The sequence below is a fragment of the Schistocerca serialis genome, chromosome 5, assembly GCF_023864345.2.
Source record: "Schistocerca serialis cubense isolate TAMUIC-IGC-003099 chromosome 5, iqSchSeri2.2, whole genome shotgun sequence".
Taxonomy (NCBI): Eukaryota; Metazoa; Arthropoda; class Insecta; order Orthoptera; family Acrididae; genus Schistocerca; species Schistocerca serialis.
Genome location: NC_064642.1, coordinates 140,644,187 through 140,671,000, shown reverse-complemented (window position 1 = coordinate 140,671,000; position 26,814 = coordinate 140,644,187). Strand labels below are relative to the sequence as shown.

At 39.3% G+C, this 26,814-nt stretch overlaps 1 protein-coding gene across 5 annotated transcripts in view; it reads left to right on the top strand.

The window, feature by feature from the left end:
• LOC126481642 (serine/threonine-protein phosphatase 4 regulatory subunit 1-like) overlaps nt 1-26,814 on the top strand; it is a 341,775-nt gene that overhangs the window by 298,918 nt on the left and 16,043 nt on the right. For all 5 annotated transcript variants that reach the window (XM_050105543.1, XM_050105542.1, XM_050105544.1 and 2 more), the window contains 7 exons: nt 1,444-1,614; nt 1,789-2,075; nt 2,294-3,056; nt 9,634-9,862; nt 10,027-10,385; nt 11,828-11,989; nt 19,820-20,041. In XM_050105543.1, the coding sequence (XP_049961500.1) occupies nt 1,444-1,614; nt 1,789-2,075; nt 2,294-3,056; nt 9,634-9,862; nt 10,027-10,385; nt 11,828-11,989; nt 19,820-20,041 (2,193 nt within the window). The remainder of the gene's footprint in view (nt 1-1,443; nt 1,615-1,788; nt 2,076-2,293; nt 3,057-9,633; nt 9,863-10,026; nt 10,386-11,827; nt 11,990-19,819; nt 20,042-26,814) is intronic.

Sequence of the window (26,814 nt, the reverse complement as noted above, 5' to 3'; positions counted from 1 at the left end):
ACTGAATTTAAAGTAGAACTCTGCTGCGGAAGCTAAATTGTTATATGTACATTGTTGGATTCTGATAACTATTCTACACCAAAATATAAATTAAAAGGATTGATTGCAATGTTTTAAAGTTGTTGATTAAGTAATGCAAGAATGTGGTAAATTGTTTGACAGAGAAACTGAGGGTGTGTCCTTGTGAAAGACATGGGTAGTGAGATGTTGCCTGCAGTTTCCTTGCATCTCACTACCTTGTCTTTCATGAGGCTCCAGCCTACACACCTACATAGGAATTACATCGAATGCCTTCTGGACCTCTACTGAAGAAAGCAACTGCTGAAGCTGTGGGTCAGATTGTCGCATCAAAGCTGGTTTGTCATAGAGATGTCCGAGAGGCGCTATCACAGCCAGCTTTGATGAGCACAAACTGGCCTTTACTCACCAAGTGGACAGGCGCTTCAAGCTGACTGCATATTTGCCAAGGCCGGCCCGTCAACCTGGCTGTGCCATGTCCCGTCTGTGCATATCACAGCCACTTTGATGAGCTCGGACTTGGCCCAAGAACACCACGAGTTGGAAGGCACATAATCAGGCAGAAAGAGGTGATGCAGTTGCATATATACCTGCTTTTGGCATTGACTATGGTACAGACAGTATGTATTGCACACAACATTGGAAAAAAATAGTCATAGAATACTTGTGTAATATTAAGATTAGAATTTCACTAGCTTCTAGATATAGTGATATTTATTGACTGTATTGAATTCTGAAATTTCGTGGAGTACCGTACCAGTAAAATTACACCAGTTGATGTGAAATATGATGAAAGGACATTTGTTAGTACTAGCAAACATGGTACATTTGATTCCTGCACTAACCTTTAAGCATTATTTGCTTTGTAAACTGTGCATGTAATTTGAAAAACATGAAACATCCCTGTGGCCCACCAGTCAAATTGGTTGTGATGTGTTGTAATTTAGATCATATCACAGCCATTTTTGACGAGTTGGGCCATTGGTTATTTCTGCAGTTCAGAATTGCCATTGCTGCAGTTTGCAGTAACCAGTTGCTCTGCTCACAAAGCTGTTGTGATGTGTCGTTGTTCATCATATCACAGCCAGCTTTGATGAGCGGTGCGGCAGGTGTTACTTCTCTTCGAAGCCGCCTTCTGCAGATTGGAAACAGCTGCACTGTGTTCGTCAAAGTGGCTGTGATGTGTGTGTTGTTGTCATATCACAGCCAGCTTTGATGAGCATATTGTGGTGTAAGCAACACTTTGCTGGGATTACCTTTTACAGATATTTATGAATTTTTAAGTTGCAAGAAAACTTAACATCGAGATTTGTGTTTTAGTAGAAAGTAATTGTGAAACTTGTTTTGAATATTTATTTACTTTTGGCTCTTGTCTGTTTCATTGTGGATGAGAAAAGATGATGGATTCTTGCTCTTACTTTGCAGCTGATGGTAAAAATCGCTCCTTTGGTTGGGCGAGATGTAACTGAACGTCTCTTGCTGCCTCGCTTCATTGCACTGTGTTCAAACAGTGTTTTTCAACTGCGAAAGGCTTGTGCTTCTAACTTCAGTGACTTCTGTACTGTTGTGGGCACAGAATGTGTAGAAAATGTCATGGTATGTATAACAGTTGTAAGGAAGAGCTACGATACTTTAAATTTACATGTCGCGTCCCCATTCATGTTTGCTGTTTTAACATGCTTTCATATGTAAAACATCTGTAGTGTGACATGTAAAGGAAATGGAATATAGTATACAGCTAGTCTAATTTGCACTTCCTTTTATTTGCAGTTGCCACAGTTCGTGAAACTGTGTGCAGACAGTGTATGGGGTGTTCGGAAAGCCTGTGCAGAAGTTTTCATGTCGGTGACATGCCTGTGCACACTACCAATACGCAAGACTGTGCTTGCTGCGTCATTTGCTCGCCTCCTGACTGATGAGAGCCGGTGGGTTTGCTCACTTGCTTTTCAACAGCTTGGACCATTCATATCTACGTTTGCTGATCCCTCTGTGACTGGGTTAGCATGTAGTGGTCAGGGTGAGATCATAATAATAAATCCAGAAGGACAAGATAATCGGTAAGTATATTAAAATCTCTCTCTCTCCTGAGAAAGTAGTATTTTTAAAATAGTTTTTTGAGCTGTGAATTGATCTTATGTGTAATGCTAGTACATAGGTGAGAAATTTAAGATTTCAGATAACTGCTGTTCTGGGCAATCTAGTCAGTGTAGGAAAAAGTCCTTTTTATTGTTGGTTATACTACAGATAGTTTCTAATAGATGGTTTACAATTCTAGGTTGTTTGCTGATAAAGTGAATGAGCAGGAACATTCTAATGCAGGATGGTGGTCAGGCAGTGTTTCAAGAACAGCAGGTGTGATAGAATACTCTCAGGTCTGTGCACCACTTGATCCTCCTCCACAGCCACCTTCTGAACCAATTAAAATTTTGCACCAAAGTAGCACTGATCAATCTTCTGCAGAGAATCATTCCAATAGTTCTGTCTCTCACACCCTTACACAAGATGATCCTCCTCCACCATCACCACCACCACCCCCTCCACCCCCACCACCTTCTTTGCGCCTCCATAGTAAGGTAATGCCAGACTCGCCAAGAAAACCACCACCTAAACCACCAGGTGATCCGCCACCTGAGCCTCCATCTGTTGTAGCTTCAAGTATTAACAAAGAGTTAGAAGTAGCAAATGACAGCCCATCTACTGATATGGACACACAGTTGTCTGACCAGTCTACAGAGATTAATCTTGTTACTGAAAACACTTATTCAGTCACGTTAAATGAGTCAGGTGCTAAAATGTCAGTTGTCAAAAGTCAAAATCATACTGACGACACCATTGGTCGTGGCAAATATCACATCCATCTTGAAAGTGGTCTTGCTCCATACAACACATTTCAATACTGGAGAATGCCTATACCCGAGCTGGAACTGGACATCAGCCTCAATGAGCAACTGAAGCCGGCTGCAGTGACTGTTAAGGCTCGTGTTCAAGATGATCAACGTACTTTTGCATCAGAGCTTTCTGTGGACATGGATATTGATGTGAGTATTTTAGTAACATTGTCTCTCCTAGCTGATGTGTAAATTACACTTAAATTTACCTGTTCCTTTTTCTGTGAGAGGAATGTTAATTACAGCCACATGAAGTCTCCAATTCTGCCATTCCTGTCCCCCCATTTTTAGTTTAGAAGATATCATAATGGTTTGCTTTTCTGCCATGAGTTCCTGATTTAACATGTCCACTACATATGCTCTATTGATGTGCCTGTTTTTCTGCTGCACTCATATTGCAAAATTGTTAAAATCATACAGTCATTGATGTAAAGAATTTAAATAGGAAATTTTCTGCACCAGTGTGAAACTACACATTAAAGGACATCATTGGTGGGTAATAGTGGCATGTTAAAAACAGTAGTTTACACATTCCTTGCTATATGGAATTTAATGCTAGTTTTTAATTCTTGAGTTCTCTGAGTTACAGGTAAGTGGTGGTATACCCTTGCCTTCCTCAGAATCCCATATGGGCAACACAGTAATAAACATCCATTGCGTAGAGGAACAACTGGAGGTGTTGAAAACAAATAAGTCACCAGGTTCGGATTGAATCCCAATTTGGTTCTTCAGTGTACTCTATGGCATTGGCTCATTGCTTAGCTTTCATTTATTGTGAATATCTAGCCCAGTGCAAAGTCCTAGGCGACTCGAAAAAGTGCAGCGACTCCTGTGTATAAGAAGGGCAAAAGAACGGGCCCATAAAATTACAGACCAATATCCGTTACATTGGTTTGCTGCAGAATCCTTGAAAACATTCTCAGTTGAAATACGAGGGTTATTCCAAAAGTAAGGTCCGATTCGCCGTAACTATTGAAATTTGGCGCCAATGACAAAACACGCATGCGCGCCGACTCCCGGCAAGCCTTGCGCGTCAAACGCCGCCATTCGCTTTGTTACTGTTGCTGAGTGTAGTTCACAGTGTCACTTTACAATGTTTAAGACAATTGATCAGCCCGCCGATTGTGAAGTAAGGGCAGTGATACGGTTTTTGTCTGCAAGAAACAATTCAGCGGCGGAAATCCATCGGCAGATTACTGAAGTGTACGGTCCTAACATAATGAGCGACAGTAAAGTGTGCAAGTGGGTGCGAGCTTTTAATGAAGGACGGGATAATGTGCACGATGAACCACGGTGTGGCCGACCATCAGTGATTTCAGACGATTTGGTCAATGCGGTTGACAAAAAAATTCGTGAAGATCGCCGATTCACTATTACAGACGTAGACATGCATTTTCCGAATGTGAGTAGAACAACTTTGTACAGAATTGTGTCTGAACATTTGAAGTTTCACAAATTGTGTGCCCGTTGGGTTCCCAGGCAGCTTACTGAGCCCCAACGAATGAAAAGAATGGCTTTTGCTCTTGATTTTTTGGAGCGATATCATAAGGAAGGTGACAGTCTTTTAGACAATGTTGTCACAGGGGATGAGACATGGGTTTCTCACATCACTCCAGAGTCTAAACGTCAGTCAATGCAATGGCGTCACACGTCATCGCCAGTCAAGGGCAAGGCAAAGCAGACAATCTCAACACGTAAGGTTATGGCGACTGTGTTCTGGGATAGACGTGGAGTATTGTTAGTCGACTTTATGGAGAGAGGAACAACGATTAATAAAGCCGCCTACTGCGCTACCCTGACTAAACTTCGACGTGCAATCCAGAGTAAGCGACGTGGTCTTTTGTCGTCTGGAATCTTGTTGTTGCATGACAATGCCAGACCCCACACTGCAAATGAAACGCAAGCTCTGATCAAGAAATTTGGATGGGAACAGATGGACCATCCTCCTTACAGTCCGGACCTGGCGCCAAGTGATTTCCACCTGTTCCGTTACTTAAAGGAGTTTCTCGGCGGCAAGCGCTTCGACACAGATGATGAAGTGAAAGAAGCAGTTAAGGACTGGTTATCGTCACAGGCGGCCGATTTCTATAACATGGGCATTCAAAAGCTTGTTGAACGATGTGACAAATGTTTAAATAAGTATGGAAGTTAAGTAGAAAAATAGATAAAGATGTAAGGAATGTAAATAAAACAATTGTTTTGAAAAAACATTTTAGTTTTGATTTTTTTTTTATAACCGGACCTTACTTTTGGAATAACCCTCGTATATTAAATTGTCTTGAGACAGAGAAGCTTATGTCCACAAATCAGCATGGTTTTAGAAAGCTTTGCTTATGTGAAACTCGACTTGTTCTTTTCTCACCTGATAATGTGGACTGTAGATGAAGGGCAACAGGCAAATTCCATAGTTGTAGATTGCCGGAAAGCATTTGGCAGAGTGCTCCATTGCAAGTTGTTAAAGAAAGTAACAGTATATGGGATAAGTTCACAGATATGATGTGAATGGCTCGAAGACTTCCTAAGTTATAGAACCCAGTATGTTGTCCTCAATGGCGACTGTTCATTAGAGGCAAGGGTATCGTCAGGAGTGCGCCAGGAAGGTGAGATACGACTGCTATTTTTCTCTATATACATAAATGATTTGGCACACAGTGTGGGTAGCAGTCTACAGTTGTTTGCTGGTGATGCTGTGATGTATGCAAAGGTGTCGAAGTTCAGTGACTGCAGGAGGATACAAATGACCTAGACAAAATTTCTAGTTGGTGTGATGAATTGCAGCTAGCTCTACATGTAGAGAAGTGTAAGTTAATATGGACTTGAGTTCTGTTAGTGTGTTTGGATCCGTACCAAGCCAGATTAACAGAAGACATGAAAGCAGTTCTGAGGTGGGCTGTTAGATTTGTGACTGGTAGGTTCAAACAATACGTAAAAGTTATTGAGATGCTTCGGGATCTCAAATGGGAATCTCTGGAGGGAAGGCAATATTCTTTTCAAAGAACACTATTGGGAAAATTTAGAGAACCAGCATGTGCAAGACGATTCTGTTGCGTTCAACATACATTGTGCAGTAGTTCTTCCTTCATTCTATTTGCAAGTGGAACAGGAAAGGAAATTGGTAGTGCAAGAGGGTACCCCCACCACATGTCATAAGGTGGATAGCAGAGTATCTGTGTAAATGTAGACCTTTGCACTCATTTTTCCAACCAGATGTATCAGGACTCTCAATTAAATGTAGACAGTGAACCACTGTCCAACTAAGTGCCAGAAAAAAATCATGTGGCAGACTTAAATTGAACCACGAACATTGCTTGTAATTGTTTAATTCTCAACAAACAACACTGATTCGAGAAATTGTAAAGAAATTCTTTTGGTTATCTTTATTCTTTCCATTTCCTTTGTCACATTTGCTGGACTTGTTTCTAACTTATTTACATTTGGTGAAACTGCAGTGACACTAGATGCGTAACATGCTTTGTGAATGTAAGACGGTAGTAATCAAATTTCATAAGCTTGGGAAAAAGTCATGTATAATTTTTTTGTTCCTTTGCAAATGCTTATCTGCATTTCTGGTACACTTTTAAATCCCCATCCCACACTACTCTAACACACCACTAACACACCAAAAACGTGCAGCTCATTGATAAAGTTGAGATGGGTTGCACCATTTTATTCGGACTCTTCTAGCAGTATGCTTTGGTACAGTGAAGTGAGGGTATCAGCGTGTACCAGGACTCCTATGTGATTAGTGGATTTTGCCCTTTGAAGCACCTTATGAAATCTAAATTTTATGTAGTCACTGTTACATTGCATGGCAAAAAAGTGAAGCACCCAGAATGCTAGGAGGAAACACTACTAAACTTCACTGTTACAGACAGAGCAAGGTGACGCAGTGGTAGCACACTGGACTCGCATTCGGGACGACGACGGTTCAATCCCGCGTCCGGCCATCCTGATTTAGGTTTTCTGTGATTTCCCTAAATCGCTCCAAGCAAATGCTGGGATGGTCCCTTACAAAGGGCACGGCCGACTTACTTCCCCGTTCTTCCCTACTCTGATGATGCCGATGACCTCGCTGTATGGTCCCTTCCCCCAAAACAACTCAACTCAGCTTCACTGTTCAAGAGAGCATGTGATGTTATTTCAATGATTAAATACTTCACTCTCATCCATACGACATTGCATCCCCTCTGATCTGGATACAAGCTCTGATTTGATTGGGAAAGGAGTCTTAAAACCATTGTAGCCTCTCCTGAGACGCTGGTCCTTAACTGTTGTAACTAGGCCTTGATACAGCAAAACCCCGAATTAATAAACCTGCTTATGATGAACACATCATGTAGTCTGAGACTCTACCGGAAGACTAATTTCTTCCAATTTTAAGTCTGCTTTTAAGGAATAAACATGAAATACTCTGCAAATTGAAATCCAATTTTCAGATAATTCTTGACATGTTATACTGAGGTTCCAATTTCTTTCAATTTCACTAAGCCCACATTGTCCTGTGTTGTGCGATGGCCTGTGGTCGTACAGTGTGTAAACAATTTGACCTTCATAGTGCCCAAGCGATATAAGCTTATGAACCCAGAAATATTTTCAGTGCTAATGAAAGTGATCTTTTCTAATTAACATCTTGCAAAATCGTAAGGGAGAAAAATGAGAGGGGTAAAAAAAAAAAATTAAGAATTGATAATACTATTGTGTGTAAATATAAAAACCTGTGCCCTGTACGCATCAAAAGAACATAATTTCTAAGAAACGTAAACATTGTGTGTCATCCTCTGACCTTTGCTAGTCATCTGCCGCCTCTGACCTGGTCATAATGCAATCCATTAAAGCCAAATGTAGAGTAGCAGTTGCACAGAAGTGAACTTCGTTAGAGAGATAGTGACAACTCGGCATTCTACAGGTTATGCATGCGTTTGTTCCTACCTGGAATTCTGTTATCACAGTGGACCGAGTTAAATTGTTTCACAAAGGCTGGCGGCAGTACACCAGTTGTTGTTAAAGATGACATTGTTCCAGAAGTAATGTGGAGTAGGATCATGATATTTCTGAAAATGTGACATTCCAGGGCTTAATTAACACACACATTTGTTACTAACCACAAACATTGACTGTATGCTCTGTGTTAGCTTTCTACATAATAGGCTGGAACATGAAGGACAAATTAATAAAATTCCAGGCATTTGTTATGATGCCTTCATCGCAGACTGATAAAAGTGAAATGTGTGAAATACTTGCGAAAGTACGCTAAGGTCGGACATGCTGGTGAAACAGCAGCCCGTTGCACTAAGTTTCACTGTTGACGAGCAAGGAACCAATACCATTAGAAATAGATCTTCCTCTTCCAGTGTAGATAGAGATTTCTAAATTATATCAACCAGCTGGAGTGATAACTTCTTTCTCTACATCATGCTGGGAAAAAATTACATTTTGTAGTGCAGGATATTAAGTAGCACTTATATCACCTAAACAGGCTTGAATTTCCCTTCTGGGTTACTTATTCCGCGTATGTCAGAATGCCCATTTAAGGAACCCTCTGTTTAAGGAAAAAGTATTGGGTGCCCAAAGATTTGTAAAAAAGGGGTTTTTCCGGATACAGGCTTTGGGAAGGAATTGTTTACCAAGCTGGTCCCACAGGGCAGCTACAGATATCTTGTTGGCCATAGTAGTAGCTCAGTATCATGTAGACAGGTACCAGAGACATGTGCCATGTGCAGACAAGAATTTTCCTTTGGAAAAATGGCACATCGATATTGTCTCATCACAGGTAACACATGAGGATGCAGGATGTCCATGACATACTTTCTCCTGTCAGTTGCCTCAGTCACTACTATCTGTGTTCTTAAGTGATAAGTGATGGCTCCCCACACCATGATGCCAGGAGCAACACCGCTGTGCCTCTATAAAACAGTGGAAGAATGGAGCTTCCAATTACTGATGACAATACAACACCATTTATCAGCAATCCATGCTTCCTGGTAATGGCAGTTTACACACAATACGGTATTTGTCTAGTCCTGCTGCTTGTCTGTGACCAATGGTGTGGAATGACACAAAATGTTGAAGGAAGTTCATTATTCGTTCTCAGATGGCAGGTGGAGTTAAAAGGGCTTATGATGGGCTAGGTACACAATTAAGTGATCATTTGTGGTCAGATGTGGTTCACTGATATGTTGACAACTAGTATACCTGCCCACATTTTCCCACGCACCCAAACATCGGGGTATTGTCTCATCTAGATGCCTCACAGATCTGTATATTGCTCAATCCAACCATCCAGCTTAATGTGCTGATAACACTGTCCGACACAAGTACACTTGCTCAATGTCTGACAGTTTATGCCTGTTAAATACCCCAGCAGGCCTGGTAAGCACACTAAACGTGACTGATACTAATGCACTCTGGTGTCAATTCTACCTCTCACTTCAAATTGTATCTCAAAATCATTTGTACAGCTGCTGATATTGTGTACATTTTTGAAATTACATTGGCATCCAACTGTGCCTCCTGGATGCTTAACTATTTTTGTCAGGCAGTGTATTTAGTTGTTGGCATTTCACATGAATTGCTGTATGCTTTGGTCTTTAATTTTTAGGTCAGTCTTCAGTATCTTGCCTTTAAAAAGAACTAGGACAAATAAGATTATCCTTCCTAATTTAGATAAATATCAGTCATTTCCCTTTTTCAAAAAGTTGCTGAAATTAATGTACAACACTTGTTCCAGATGGAGCTGGACCAATTAGCAACAAGGCTAGAGGCATCTGCAAAAGTTGAAGACAGCAGTGAGATAGATCCAGTCAGTAAACAGGACACAGGAGGTGGTGCAATTGTGCAGGCTCAGATAGGCACTGCTGCTGTGGCTGTAGTCACTGATGAACATCACAATTCTACTGTTCTGGCATCATCAGCACAGAAGGCTGTCCTTAAAGTTCACCCAGAGTCCACAAGTGGTAGTGAGTATTTTAAATAACTGGAGACACACAGTAGATTTGCTGACTTAGAAAATGCCAGATTCTTAATTTTCCTTATTTTGTCAATGAAACTCATTGCAGTGTACATCATACCTGCAGGAAATATAACCAGATAATTAGTGACACTTTACATTTGTTTGTTACAGTTCACGCCTATGCTTGTATTAATCCAGTTGTGCCAGCTCCAAGTCTTCTGTCGGGAACAGCAACTTCCGCACCTCCTCCGCCGCCGCCACCACCACCACCACCACCACCTCCTCCCCCACCACCGCCGCCGCCGCCGCCGCCACCACCACCTGTACTTGAGGAAATACCGCAGGACCTAGTTCCACAAATGTTGATCGACCATTTTGTGTCGATGACACACCCAGATCTGGCAAAGAGCGTTGATGGTGAAATACCCCATCATTGTGCTTTCAGCATTCCAGCTGTTGCTCTGACACTTGGACGAAGGCACTGGGGACTCATTAGAAATACATATGAAACGTTAGCATCACACACGCAGGTAAGTCATGTCTGAGAATGCTTGTAAATAAATTTTCATTTAGCGTGAAAGTGTATGTGGACACTGGTCCAGATGGAGTTACTTTCCCATTTGCTTTCACCTTTTTGTAGCATTGAGAATAACACAAACTTGTATTTAAATAAAAAATGTTCCTGAAAGGGACATCAAATCTGGACAGTTAAAATTTGTATTCTTATTAACGAATATAGTACTTAAAAAATAAGGAATAAACCATTTAATAAAAGATCAGTTAGTTTTAAAATGCCCCAAGTCCCTTTCTTTAACAATCCCATTTAGTGTGACAAGATGAAAGTTGAAGGGTAGATACATCTTTATGTGTGGACACAGTAAAAGTATGCCATATACAATGGCCCTGCAAGGATTATAAATATTTGCTTTGATTTTCAAACTCACAAACTGTGTATTTCAACATAAGTGTTTTGCCACTAGTGTGTGTTGTCAGCATCATCTTTTGGTAACACACACATTTCTTTAATCATCCAAGAACCTGGTGTTCTTTTTTGAATGACTGTATTAAGGATAGTGCTAAAAGTGCAAAACTTGCACGCATTGTCAGACGGGCGTTCCTTCCAAAACAGCAGCATGCGCGCGCACGTGAAAGAACATCTCGTGCACACGACTGCCAACTCTGGCGGTCATGTGTGCATGAGGTGTGCCTTCATGTGTGTATGAATGGTGTTTCTCTTCTGCAGATGAAGGCTATGACTGAAAGCTTTATGTGAGTGTCATTTAATTGTGCCTGTCTGCAGCTTAATGTGTCTTCTTTACGGTAAGTAGCAATCTGTCTTTTCCTACATCGTTGAGCATCTTAGAAATTACAGATATCTGCCTGATGAGGAGGAAATTAAGTTCTTTGAATACTATATATAAATGGAATACCAGTTACAGGGTGTGTATTGGGAATTATTTTCATTTTTGTTTAAGAAATTTGCTTCATGTTTAATTATGTATCAAAAATTTTCCTTGTAAATTTTAGCCACAGTTCATTATTTGTGTAAATCTTTATTACTTTCATGCTCAGATACATACATCAATAAATCGTCAGTGCACGAATTTTGTTTTTCTTTAAGATAGTGATAAAATGTTTATCATTTAGTTTTAAAATCACATAAGTCAGTTTTAAACTTAGCTATTTAATATGGAATTAAAGTTCATGCATTTCCATGATTTCCACAAGTGTTAATCCTCAGAGGCAAAACTGTTAACAAATACTTCCTAGTCAGTTCAGCATTCAGTTCTAGGTTTTCTCACAAGTTCACAGTATGACTTGTAGGGTTTCAGAAATAACTCGAACAAAGAATATGCTAGTTTATAAGTAAAGAGCGTATTATGAAAAATTGATTTGAAATCTGGGTTAAAAGGTTGTTAAGGGTTAATATGTTGTTAAACTTTACTGTAAAAATACTCTATCCTTGTTCCAGTGGAAGGTAAGGCGTACTGCAGCAGCAAGTATTCATGAACTAGCGAAGATCTTGGGTGAACACATAACAACTAGAGACCTGGTTCCTATCTTTAGTGGTTTTATCAAAGATGTGGATGAAGTGCGTATTGGCATTCTGCGCCATTTTGCAGACTTCATTCGAGTGAGTGTTAATAAATTTCTTGAATAAAAGTTGTTAAAACCTAACAAACTTTGTAATTTTGTGTACCACTGAAATGAGGTATTATGAATCTACTCTGCCTTCCATTGTGTAGTAAATATTATTTTCACAAATAGTTGTTTATGGTTTTGTTGTAAATATTATTTTCACAAATGGCTGTTTGTGGTTTTGTGTGTGTCGGTCTGCCTGTGTGTGAGCTGCCACTTGGTGAGTAGATTATTTCATCTATCCAATTAAGTTATATTACGCAGCTAGCTTAACACTTACCATGCTAAGCCCTTAACTGCATGCCACTCCTTGTGTGCTGGCTGATTTTTTTCTATTTTCAACAGACTTTAAATAGCTGTAAAGGATGTTTAGTTAGAGATACATAAAAACTACAGGTATGGTTTAAAACTTTAAGGTTTCAACTTTACATGGGTTAACAGTCACATGTATGGGGCATATACTGTTTCCAAGAAGTGATGCGGATTTCTCCTCGATTTTGCGAAAATAAATTTTTGTCAAAAATTTGTTTTTACTACTTTATTCAATTTAAAGAAGAAATAAATTTTGGAAAGTGATCATTTGACACTGAAAAGACATTTGTTATACCATTTGTACATAAAGCATAGCTACATACACACAAGCTATTTTGCATAGTGAACCACAGTGTGATAAAGCTTGAAGCACGGGGTGACACACAAACCTACATTACACTCACTGCACTCATAAGAAGTATCTTTCCTCTCAGCTTTCCCAGTAATGTTCTTTTGTTTTCCACTACACACTACACAACGTCTTTGTGCTTTCTTCTTCCCTTCTGCCATTTCCACACGGTTTGGAAAATGTTTCTGCGACAATCGAGCAATCGTTGCAGATCCATGAGAATCCTCAATTCTCTCTCCTCTCTGTAACACTAACGCAGTGCAGACCTCCTGTATAAACTTAAGTGCTCAGTTTCTTCTCATTGGTGCAATTGTGCAAAATACAACCATTGGAAACTGCCATAATTATACAGTGGAAGGCATGCTTTCTCCACCACTTCACTGTTTTGTGATAAAGTGCTCCATATGAAAGATGCTGATCAAAAAGGTCTACACCAGCTTTATGTTTGTTGTAATCCGGCACTGCCACTGGTTTCAACTTGTCTTTGCCTTCTCTTGTAGCAACAGGCAACATTGAGGATGTGTGCCTGGTACTTATCATCCACACATCCCTCTTGTCTTTCCATCACAATGCTAGCACATCGCTCTTGCGGCGAAATATTTGTTCACCCTTTTTGAGTTTACCCTCTTTGAGAGCCTTGGGCAATCCTTCTCTGTTTGGCATTACAGTCCCTACAAGACCAGTGTTGGCTCTAGCTAGTTCTTTGGCTAGCTGAACACTGGTGTAAAATCTGTCAACATATACAGTGTGGCCCTTACCTTGGAGTGAGCCGAGCAATCGCTTTACCACTGCAGAAGCACTGTTGTCCAGTTTATTGTCCCTTCCGTGGTAAACTTAAAAGTTGTATATGTACCCAGTTTTGGATTCTGCAAGAATGTATAGCTTCATGCCATATTTGTTTGGCTTATTAGTCATTAACCATTAGAATTAATGAAGTTCGGTGGCAGGAGGAACAAGACTTCTGGTCAGGTGACTACAGGGTTATAAACACAAAATCAAATAGGGGTAATGAAGGAGTAGGTGTAATAATGAACAGGAAAATAGGAATGCGGGTAAGCTACTACAAACAGCACAGCGAACACATTGTTGTGGCCAAGATAGATACGAAGCCCACACCTACTACAGTAGTAGTTTATATGCCAACTAGCTCTGCAGATTCTGAAGAAATTGAAGAAATGTATGATAAAATAAAAGAAATAATTCAGATAGTGAAGGGAGTCGAAAATTTAATAGTCATGGGCGACTGGAATTAGAGTGTACGAAAAGGAAGAAAAGGAAACGTAGTAGGTGAATATGGATTGGGGCTAAGAAATGAAAGAGGAAGCCGCCTGGTAGAATTTTGCACAGAGCACAACATAATCATAGCTAACACTTGGTTTAAGAATCATTAAAGAAGGTTGTATACATGGAAGAGCCCTGGAGATACTAAAAGGTATCAGATAGATTATACAACGGTAAGACAGAGATTTAGGAATCAGGTTTTAAATTGTAAGACATTTCCAGGGGCAGATGTGAATTCTGACCACAATCTATTGGTTATGAACTGCAGATTGAAATTGAAGAAACTGCAAAAAAGGCGGGAATTTAAGGAGATGGGACTTGGATAAACTGAAAGAACCAGAGGTTGTAGAGAGTTTCAGGGAGAGCATAAGGGAACAATTGACAGGAATGGGGGAAAGAAATACAGTAGAAGAAGAATGGGTAGCTCTGAGGGATGAAGTAGTGAAGGCAGCAGAGGATCAAGTAGGTAAAAAGACGAGGGCTAGTAGAAACCCTTGGGGAACAGAAGAAACATTGAATTTAATTGATGAAAGGAGAAAATATAAAAATGCAGTAAATGAAGCAGGCAAAAAGGAATACAAATGTCTCAAAAATGATATCAACAGGAAGTGCAAAATGGCTAAGCAGGGATGGCTAGAGGACAAATGTAAGGATGTAGAGGCTTATCTCACTAGGGGTAAGATAGGTACTGCCTACTGGAAAATTAGAGAGACCTGTGGAGATAAGAGAACCACTTGTATGAACATCAAGAGCTCAGATGGAAACCCAGTTCTAAGCAAAGAAGGGAAAGCAGAAAAGTGGAAGGAGTATATAGAGGGTCTATATAAGGGCGATGTACTTGAGGACAATATTATGGAAATGGAAGAGGATGTAGATGAAGATGAAATGGAAGATAGGATACTGCGTGAAGAGTTTGACAGAGCACTGAAAGACCTAAGTCGGAACAAGGCCCCCGGAGTAGACAACATTCCATTGGAACTACTGACTGCCTTGGGAGAGCCAGTCCTGTCAAAACTCTACCATCTGGTGAGCAAGATGTATGAAGCAGGTGAAATACCCTCAGACTTCAAGAAGAATATAATAATTCCAATCCCAAAGAAAGCAGGTGTTGACAGATGTGAAAATTACTGAACAATCAGTTTAATGAGTCACAGCTGTAAAATACTAACACGAATTCTTTACAGACGAATGGAAAAACTAGTAGAAGCCGACCTCGGGGAAGATCAGTTTGGATTCCCTAGAAACACTGGAACACGTGAGACAATACTGACCTTACGACTTATCTTAGAAGAAAGATTAAGGAAAGGCAAACCTACGTTTCTAGCATTTGTAGACTTGGAGAAAGCTTTTGACAATGTTGACTGGAATACTCTCTTTCAAATTCTAAAGGTGGCAGGGGTAAAATACAGGGAGTGAAAGGCTATTTACAATTTGTACAGAAACCAGATGGCAGTTATAAGAGTCAAGGGACATGAAAGGGAAGCAGTGGTTGGGAAGGGAGTAAGACAGGGTTGTAGCCTCACCTCGATGTTATTCAATCTATATATTGAGCAAGCAGTAAAGGAAACAAGACAAATTCGGAGTAGGTATTAAAATCCATGGAGAAGAAATAAAAACGTTGAGGTTTGCCGATGACATCGTAATTCTGTCAGACAGCAAAGCACTTGGAAGAGCAGTTGAATGGAATGGACAGTGTCTTGAAAGGGGGATATAAGATGAACATCAACGAAAGCAAAATGAGGATAATGGAATGTAGTCGAATTAAGTCGGGTGATGCTGAGGGAATTAGATTAGGAAATGAGACACTTAAAGTAGTAAAGGAGTTTTGCTATTTGGGGAGCAAAATAACTGATGATGGTCGAAGTAGAGAGGATGTAAAATGTAGATTGGCAATGGCAAGGAAAGTGTTTCTAAAGAAGAGAAATTTGTTAACATCGAGTATAGATTTAAGTGTCAGGAAGTCATTTCTGAAAGTATTTGTATGGAGTGTAGCCATGTATGGAAGTGAAACATGGACGATAACTAGTTTGGACAAGAAGAGGATAGAAGCTTTCGAAATGTGGTGCTACAGAAGAATGCTGAAGATTAGATGGGTAGATCACATAACTAATGAGGAAGTACTGAATAGGATTGGGGAGAAGAGAAGTTTGTGGCACAACTTGACCAGAAGAAGGGATCGGTTGGTAGGACATGTTCTGAGGCATCAAGGGATCAGCAATTTAGTATTGGAGGGCAGCGTGGAGGGTAAAAATCATAGAGGGAGACCAAGAGATGAATACACTAAGCAGATTCAGAAGGATGTAGGTTGCAGTAGGTACTGGGAGATGAAGCAGCTTGCACAGGATAGAGTAGCATTGAGAGCTGCATCAAACCAGTCTCAGGACTGAGGACCACAACAACAACAACAACAATTAGCCATATAAACTTTGAAACCTACACGCCCTCTGAAAGGACACATACCTTCATCAGTGGTTAGCGCTTTACCTGGCTGATAACTTTCAATGCGCTGGCTCACCTTCATGTGACGATAAAACTGTCTCTGAAATAATACAGAACGTAACAGAACAAATCGCAACATGAACTGTCTTGTCTTGCGTCGATTTAGTAAGATGAGACTTACCTGGACTATTGTTATTTTCCGGCATTTCATAATCACTGTCACTATCGAAATCCGAAAAATCATAATCTGTAGGTTCAGCAAGTACTTCTTCAATCGTTATTCGAAGTTTTGCATCCTTATCACTCGCCATTGTGAGTAAAAAGATGATAAACAAGCTAAAACCAAAATACTAGTGCCAAAATCAACGGTAAACAAACGACAGGACACCACAGAACGCGTAACATAAGCGTGAAAAACACACGTGAATTCGTTCGGGAATATATAAGGATATATCGCATTACCTCACTAGGTGCTGCGATCTAGCGCTCATATGATGAACTACAAGCATTAGAGGACCTACAGGTTGTAGCGGGAATGCTAACAATGCGTTTGAAACACTAAAACAATGTGGAATGCGGCGGGACGTAATATTACGGCAGCCGCACGGTAAGTGTTAGAGGCACAAGTTTTACAACTATATGTAAAATAAGGGAAAGTAACCACTTAACCTACACAGAATTCGTGTGTGGTGCACTGAAAAACACAATAGAAAACAATTTTCAAGCTGTTGTACATTCTTGCGCACAGCTATGTTCGAGGGTACCCATAGAAAACCAGAATTATTTTTAAAAGCTATATGTTTTAAAGTTGCTTCCAAAACAATCTTATCACCTCCAAGTACTTTCCATTGAAACTAATCCATTTGTCCCACCGGTGCTTCCGCTATCTGAAACATTTTTTGTGGTTATCTTTAGAAATGGCTGAAAGCTCCATCCACATTTTTTCTCGACTTCTTCAATGTTGTCGAATCTGCATCCTTTTGTGCTCCTTTTCATGCATGGCAATGGAAACAGTTGCATGGAGAAAGATCAAGTGGGTAAGGTGTGTGGGGACAACGGAACCATGCCGTTTTTGGCCAAAAACTAACAGAGATGACTGTGTGTGCAGCTACATTGTCGTGGAAAAACTAGTTTCCTGTCTGTCGCAAATCGGGTCTTTTTGATTAACACTGTTGCGCAATCTTCTTAAAACTCCCAAATAGAAGGTTTGATTGATAGTCTGACTTGGGGACAAACTCTGAATGAACTGCGTCCTTATCATCAAAGAAGCAAATCAGCATGGTTTTGGTGTTCAATTTGACTTCCCATTTTTTTTGGATGGGGTGATGAGGATATTTATCAATGGCTTGGCTGTTGCTCTATTTCTGCATTGTAATCATAGCACCAGTAACCACCTTTGACAGAAAATGTGGATAACTTTCAAGTTTTTGTTTCGAAGCACGGCATGTTCGAACTCGACGTTCCTTTTATCAGGCAGAACATAAGGAAAAAAACTTGGCAGCAACCCTTTCATTCCAAAATCTTGTTAAAAATTGCTGAACCAAGATCAAAGATAACCCACTAACCTCCAACATTTGATAATTTGTCTTTTGATGGTCGGTGAGTACAAGCTCTTGAATTATGTTCAAAATTTTTGTTGATTCAGGCAGTTGATGGATGTCCAGAATGAGGTTTGTCATCAATTGCCATGTCACCATTTTTAAATTGAGCAGACAAACTTGTATACTTGAGTTTCTCCCATTGTGTCATCTTGGTAATCTGTTTCCAAAATTAAAACTGTTTCAGCAGCACTCAGGTCCATCATCCTAGAAGCCAGCTGTAAACTTGAGTTCCATGCCACACACCACCTAAAAAAACTATCCACAGTGTTAGTGCAACACCTAAGAAGTGGGGTCCCCCTTCCTTTCCCTCACAAACACCAACCACAACAGCACCTTCAACGAACCTCTCATTACCAACAAACCTAGCCTAGCCATCCTACTCAGCTCCCAATCCAAGCACACACCCCACACAGACCATACCTCAACTATAACCACAGTCAAATGCAATTCAGTTCCCAACCTCTCATCCAGATCCCTCTCTCCTCCAGAGATGACAGAGTTAGGAGAGCGACACATTTGCTTTAAGATTTGCGTGAAACTTGAGAAAGCCTTCTCGGAGACAAACCAAATGCTGCAGGAAGCCTACAGTGATGAGTGCTTAAGCCGTACTTGGTGTTACGGATGGTTCACACGGTTTAAAATGGCTGGACAGAAATAAAGGATGACCCTTGCTCAGGACACCCTCCAATGTCTACAGACATCAGGAAAGTCAACGAAATTGTGCCTCCCGATCAAAGATTGTTTGTCAGAGAGATTACAGAAGAATGTAACACTTCAGCAGCATCTTGGAATGGCTCATAAGTCAAGACCAGAAAGACCTTCGCCTCAGAATTTGTTAGAGCTTTTGGATTGCGTGAATGAGAACAAGATGTTCTTTATGCGAATCATAACTGGCGATGAGATGTAAGGCAACGGCCCAATCTTCACAATAGGTTGGGAAAGGTTCTCAGAGATGAAGCCTCATCCTTCGTAATTTCCAGATAAGTTTCTTCAATCATGTCTGCCATGACTAGATAAAACTTCCTATAACAAAACTTTTATTTGCACTGTGTTGTTACCATAGCAAACCAATTAAACCTACAAATAACTTAGAGCTCACAATAAATTGTGTTTCGTTTTTCAATCACTATATTTTTCAAAATGAGCTATTATTTTACACAGGATGAATAAAGAGAAATTTTTTAGTCATAAGCTACCATGCTCTCGGTAAAATATTTTAGTAGAGAAAGATGCAATGTTAACACACCACGGCTATTTTTAAATCTTTGTACATGATATACATCCCAACCACACCACAGTTTTTCACATTTCAGCACACTTCCATATAGTTCTAGGGTATGGTATACTTTTCTTATGTAGGCTTTTCAAGAGGGATATGATGATATCCATACGCAATAATAAATTGTTAATAGTGTTGTTATGCCACTGTACATTTCAGTCACAACTTGATAATCAGCCTTCTAAGTGAAACATTTTTTATATGTAAAAGTTTCCTTAATTTCTGACCCGGCATTACAAATTTCATAGTGGCTAACATGAAATAAGAATTCATTTCACACTGGCATCACTTGTAGGGTGTGCCAGATTACTACTTTGAAATTGTGCTCAATTTCTTGTATTTCAGATGTATGTTCTACATGAAACTTGAATGTTTAATGTATAAAACTGTTCTGTTTGTTCAAAATAAATTTCTTAAGAAAAATACGTAGTTTCATGTTCTCTCTCTCTCTCTCTCTCTCTCTCTCTCTCTGTGTGTGTGTGTGTGTGTGTGTGTGTGTGTGTGTGTGTGTGTGTGTGTGTAATATATTACTATATACCAGTAAAATGTTTGCATCATCCACAGTTGCTAAGTCCTGGTGACCGTGAGATGTACCTGCCTCGCTTGGAAGAGTTCCACTCGACGGACAACACATTGGATTGGCGTTTCCGACATGAACTGGCTCATCAGATGCTGTTGGCAGTGGAATTGTTTCCACCATTTGCAGTATGCCGTCATATGGGTCCTCTGACACTGAGCTTGCTTGTGGATAGAGTGGCCCACGTAAGACGGCAGGCTATAGAGCTTGTGAGTGTGCAGATTCATATATATCTCGTGTGGAAGGTAGAGGTTGGAATACAAACAATTATGAAAAGGGTATATTGCTACTCACCGAAAAGATGCTGCATTTAGTTGCATGAGGTGTGTGTGTGTGTGTGTGTGTGTGTGTGTGTGTGTGTGTTTTCATTCGTTCCATTTTCCTTTCTTTTCTGAAGAAGGCTTTGACTGAAAGCTCAGTGTGTAATACCGTATTTACTCGAATCTAAGCCGCGCCTGAAAAATGAGACTCGAAATAAAGGAAAAAAAAATTTCCCAATCTAAGCCGCACATGAAATTTGAGACTCGAAATTCAAGGGGGGAGAAAAGTTTTAGGCCGCACCTCCAAATCAAAACAAAGTTGGTCCATTGTAATATGAGACACAATTTAGCTCAAATGAATGACGATACAGCTACAGTAGTTTGGTTCGAGTCGTAAGCTTAGCAATTAAGCTTTACCAGGTAGCCATTGCTATGCGTCAGGCGCTCCGTCCGTATTTATACGGGTACCCTTCCTTTTTCACGTCCTTCGTCTGGTTTGAATCAATTGCTTATTTTCCTTTGATCTGATAAGTGCCGTCTTCTTTGTTATAGGTGTTTACGTCACTCTAAGCTGAAAATGCATTACTATACTGTGTCATGCATTGTTTGTCGCATTCTGATAGTGCGTGTTTACGGCCTGTTGCCGCTCGCGGGATGGCTAGCTTTTGTGCGCGCTACCGCCGCTTACAATTTTTTTTAAAAATAGATAGGAATCGTCTCATTAGCGAAACAATGGCAAGAGACTGCTATTTGTTGTTACTTACACTGCTGCTTTCTTTGATAATGATCAACAAGAACCAGATAATAGACTGTGTATGATAGAACATGTTCTGAACTAGAGTTAGGCGAAAATTTTTCACAGTTTGAAAATCTTTGCGGCCGCTTCTTTAGTACATCAAATTCTGCATAGAAATTAGTCATCTTAGATTTAAAAATCTAGTTAGTTGCTGTGCTTCATTTCTGACTGTATCACTATTACGCATAAGAATAATACGAATATAAACATGACACGATACGTATATTCTTCCGCGTTTGCTGTTGTCTCTAGTTTCGTAGTTTATTAGGCAGACAGGATTTAAATGAGATAGCAACAAACACGCAAGAATACATGGCAAAATGTTTATATTCGTATTATTCTTATGGTGAAGAGAATACTGCATGTGATTCACATTTCATCAGGTTCCTATTAGCAACCATCTCTTCTCACTGGTAGGAAAAAATTCAGAACGTAGAGTTGGCCATATTGACAAACATCCCAAACAATCTCGCCAGTCGGATTTTCGTAGTACATTGAAATTCTGCTACATTCTAAGAGGAACAATACGGAATTTGTATTTACTTCGTTGGATAATGTATGAAAATGCAGTGGTCAAAACTCGGGGTGGAGAAAAAAAAGCTCGTCTTCTACCTTTTCTTTTAAATTTATTTACTGACGCAGAGGTTTTGGCGCCAGTATTTACCTTTGTGCCTACAAAGCATGCCTGTGTAGCGCTACATATATTTGACGGCAGAAGTTAGTTGTGGTGGGACCTGCCAACATTTTTCAGAACTTCCGCTTGCATTGCACTCGATTCTAAGCCGCAGCCGGTTTATTGGATTACAAAAACCGGAAAAAAAGTGCGGCTTAGATTCGAGTAAATACGGTAGCCTTTTAGTTATGACTGTCAGCTACTCAACATCATTTTTAAGTGAATAGTAGTCAATCCTTTCCATAATTAATACCTCAAGTACGTTCATTCTAAACTATTTGTACAGCTGTGCACTAATTGGTAGTATTTGTCTCCACATTCAGAGTGTTTGAATATTGATTAGTATGAAGTAATTATTCAACCGTTCAAAAATTTATTTGAATGCTCTTTCTCACTTGCTGGACCGTCAGCAGAATTTGCCTGATGTTAGTTCTTGGAATTCTAGCAATTGAACTGAAGCTATTTGAATTTGTGAAGAGATTCTTGTACTTAGGATTCGAGGGCATTGACATAGGATGTGTAGATGTATTTCAAGCAAAACTGGGAACAGATGACCGGTAGTTCATAGCTTCAAAGAGTACTTTTTGTGATGTTGATTGGCATTTAATATGTGCTAGAATCACTTAAGAATATTTGTAACATTTGCATCATGTTCTGCCATATTATGTAAATTTCAGTATAACAAAATAAGAATATGGTGAACTGTATATAAAAAAAATACTGAGAGATTGCTGTAGTGCTGAAGTAGAGTGGAGTGAGCAGTTTCCCAATCTTTCCTCTTAAGGAAAGGATTAATAATTATGGACTATTTAGTTGCATCATTTCACAGTAACCTCTGACAAAGTGATGGTATTGATTTATCATTAGAATGTTGTAAATTAAAGATTTCACATTATACTGGTTACATGCCGAACAAATAATTGGAAAATAGTGCAGCAAGGTAATAGTAATTTGATTCTCAATAAGTAATGTATCTCCATAAACTGAACTGGCTGCCTGGTGCCTGGACATAAGCCAGTAAATCATCGTCCGCATATCATGGTCTAGTGGCTAGCATTGCTACCTCTGGATCATGGGATCCTGGGTTTGATTCCCAGCCTGGTTGGGAATTTTCTCTGCCCAGGGACTGGGTGTTTCTGTTGTCCTCATCATTCCATCGTCATTCATGAAAGTGACTAGATTGGACTGTGTACCGATTGGGAATGTGTATGGGTGCTGATGACCCTGCAGTTGAGTGCCCCACAAACCAATCCTTTGTCACCATCATCATCAGTAAACCAAAGAAAGTTTGTGTTTCTGTATACTTGGTAAAACAGGGTGTATACGACCCAGGACAACCAGGATAAAACTGGGAAAAACCCAGGAATTTTTTAAAATTCCGGGAAGTTTTCATTGTTTGTTTAGTTTTCGTTGTTTGTTTAGTTTTCGTTGTTTGTTTAGTTTTCGTTGTTTGTTTAGTTTTCGTTGTTTGTTTAGTTTTCGTTGTTTGTTTAGTTTTCGTTGTTTGTTTAGTTTTCGTTGTTTGTTTAGTTTTCGTTGTTTGTTTAGTTTTCGTTGTTTGTTTAGTTTTCGTTGTTTGTTTAGTTTTCGTTGTTTGTTTAGTTTTCGTTGTTTGTTTAGTTTTCGTTGTTTGTTTAGTTTTCGTTGTTTGTTTAGTTTTCGTTGTTTGCTTAGTTTTCGTTGTTTGCTTAGTTTTCGTTGTTTGCTTAGTTTTCGTTGTTTGCTTAGTTTTCGTTGTTTGCTTAGTTTTCGTTGTTTGCTTAGTTTTCGTTGTTTGCTTAGTTTTCGTTGTTTGCTTAGTTTTCGTTGTTTGCTTAGTTTTCGTTGTTTGCTTAGTTTTCGTTGTTTGCTTAGTTTTCGTTGTTTGCTTAGTTTTCGTTGTTTGCTTAGTTTTCGTTGTTTGCTTAGTTTTCGTTGTTTGCTTAGTTTTCGTTGTTTGCTTAGTTTTCGTTGTTTGCTTAGTTTTCGTTGTTTGCTTAGTTTTCGTTGTTTGCTTAGTTTTCGTTGTTTGCTTAGTTTTCGTTGTTTGCTTAGTTTTCGTTGTTTGCTTAGTTTTCGTTGTTTGCTTAGTTTTCGTTGTTTGCTTAGTTTTCGTTGTTTGCTTAGTTTTCGTTGTTTGCTTAGTTTTCGTTGTTTGCTTAGTTTTCGTTGTTTGCTTAGTTTTCGTTGTTTGCTTAGTTTTCGTTGTTTGCTTAGTTTTCGTTGTTTGCTTAGTTTTCGTTGTTTGCTTAGTTTTCGTTGTTTGCTTAGTTTTCGTTGTTTGCTTAGTTTTCGTTGTTTGCTTAGTTTTCGTTGTTTGCTTAGTTTTCGTTGTTTGCTTAGTTTTCGTTGTTTGCTTAGTTTTCGTTGTTTGCTTAGTTTTCGTTGTTTGCTTAGTTTTCGTTGTTTGCTTAGTTTTCGTTGTTTGCTTAGTTTTCGTTGTTTGCTTAGTTTTCGTTGTTTGCTTAGTTTTCGTTGTTTGCTTAGTTTTCGTTGTTTGCTTAGTTTTCGTTGTTTGCTTAGTTTTCGTTGTTTGCTTAGTTTTCGTTGTTTGCTTAGTTTTCGTTGTTTGCTTAGTTTTCGTTGTTTGCTTAGTTTTCGTTGTTTGCTTAGTTTTCGTTGTTTGCTTAGTTTTCGTTGTTTGCTTAGTTTTCGTTGTTTGCTTAGTTTTCGTTGTTTGCTTAGTTTTCGTTGTTTGCTTAGTTTTCGTTGTTTGCTTAGTTTTCGTTGTTTGCTTAGTTTTCGTTGTTTGCTTAGTTTTCGTTGTTTGCTTAGTTTTCGTTGTTTGCTTAGTTTTCGTTGTTTGCTTAGTTTTCGTTGTTTGCTTAGTTTTCGTTGTTTGCTTAGTTTTCGTTGTTTGCTTAGTTTTCGTTGTTTGCTTAGTTTTCGTTGTTTGCTTAGTTTTCGTTGTTTGCTTAGTTTTCGTTGTTTGCTTAGTTTTCGTTGTTTGCTTAGTTTTCGTTGTTTGCTTAGTTTTCGTTGTTTGCTTAGTTTTCGTTGTTTGCTTAGTTTTCGTTGTTTGCTTAGTTTTCGTTGTTTGCTTAGTTTTCGTTGTTTGCTTAGTTTTCGTTGTTTGCTTAGTTTTCGTTGTTTGCTTAGTTTTCGTTGTTTGCTTAGTTTTCGTTGTTTGCTTAGTTTTCGTTGTTTGCTTAGTTTTCGTTGTTTGCTTAGTTTTCGTTGTTTGCTTAGTTTTCGTTGTTTGCTTAGTTTTCGTTGTTTGCTTAGTTTTCGTTGTTTGCTTAGTTTTCGTTGTTTGCTTAGTTTTCGTTGTTTGCTTAGTTTTCGTTGTTTGCTTAGTTTTCGTTGTTTGCTTAGTTTTCGTTGTTTGCTTAGTTTTCGTTGTTTGCTTAGTTTTCGTTGTTTGCTTAGTTTTCGTTGTTTGCTTAGTTTTCGTTGTTTGCTTAGTTTTCGTTGTTTGCTTAGTTTTCGTTGTTTGCTTAGTTTTCGTTGTTTGCTTAGTTTTCGTTGTTTGCTTAGTTTTCGTTGTTTGCTTAGTTTTCGTTGTTTGCTTAGTTTTCATTGTTTGCTTAGTTTTCATTGTTTGCTTAGTTTTCATTGTTTGCTTAGTTTTCATTGTTTGCTTAGTTTTCATTGTTTGCTTAGTTTTCATTGTTTTAGTTTAGTTTTCAGTAAAGTTTTACAATTTTGACTGGTAAGAATGAATACTCTAAGGAACGAGAGGGAAAAAAGAAAAGAAAATTTTAAATAAGTTTCAAAGGAAATGCACCATATACAACAAAACACAGTGCTCATACAAGTGCCTGCCAACTGCAAAATGTGTCAAGGCTTTAGGAAGACTATGCAATGCTTCATAACAACAAATTGCCTCCGATGAGCGTGACATCCCAATGGTTTACATTAGATTCGTTTGAGCAGTTGAGCTGTGTATGATTTAATACCATCTCCCACTTCCGGCTACAGAAGTGTGGCTGTATAAGCAGAAGCAGCAGGCAGCCAGATGCTACCCAGGAAAGTTTCGCTAGTGCACCCAAGCTGCTAGATTCTCGCATGCGCAACAGTCCCGGATCTAGGAGGGAGGGAGGGGGGGCGAGGAGGTATCTGCCCTGGCCAGCAATTTGAGGGGGGGAGGGGGTCCCAAATTCATATTCTTGAGGAAAGAAACCTTCTTTCACAAAGTACCTAGCATCCAGCATACTGTGGTCTATTGATTATTCATATGATTTTGAAACGCATCCCTGTTCCATTTTGAATACATTCTTAGTTGATTTTTGAATGAATCGTAAGTTGATTTTTGAATGCATGCATGATGTGTCTGCCAGGGGAATGCCTGTCGCATCTAGAAATAAACTTTCCTGCAGACTAAAAGGGATGGTGATATACTAGCTGAGCGGGATAAAGCCGAATAGGTGTATGCCAATCGCTGTTTGTGATTGTGACTGGGTTTGCGAATGATCAGCGTTGTTATAATTACTGGTGAAATCCATAGATTCAAACTACCAGGGCGGAAGTAAGCGACTAACAGGAATAACAGTTTAGAAAGATTATGTATCATCTTCTTGGTGTATCAAAGTAAATGTAATTTTGATAGAATATTTTTGGCCAGACCGTTACACTAGTAAAAGTGCTAGTTGTACAGTCCCTGGCTAGCAGCTGCCAAGTTCTGTTTTGGGAGTAGCATGGAAAACGCATTGTACAAACACACAATAATGCCTGACTGGAGGACAAATGTGGAATAATTAAACAGGTGATTGTAGCAGATTAGTGAAGTTAACAGGAGAATAAGTCTTGATACTGGCAGGACTGGTTGCAGAATTAGTGATAAGATTGTTTGTTAGAATGAGGAAGGAGAAGAAACTGGGGCGTCACACAAATTGTGGAAGAATATGATGATTCCAAATTCATATAAAAATTTTGTACTACTTCTTTTCAATCTCATGCTTGAGAAGCTGGAGCGTATGAATTACATGTGAAATCGTTTCCTAACGTAAAGCTTTTTGCTTGTAGTAGGCCTAGGCATTTGATAATGGTACTTCGTGAATTATATTCGGTCGTATTACAAAAATGACCATTTGTGCCAAACCAGTCTCACTTAGTTTGTTAAAATTGCTGCAATATTAGACAGGCTTATTTTGTTTTATCTAGCAGACAGTGACAAAATAAATGTAATCAGATCGGGAAACTGCACCAGTCTTAAGTACTATCTGTATTAACAACTTCTTAGGTATTAGATGACAACTTTTCGTTTTTTCATGTAGCAAAGCGTTAGACAGATGTTTAATGAAGTAATAGATTCTTTTGCAGAAAGGAAAGCAT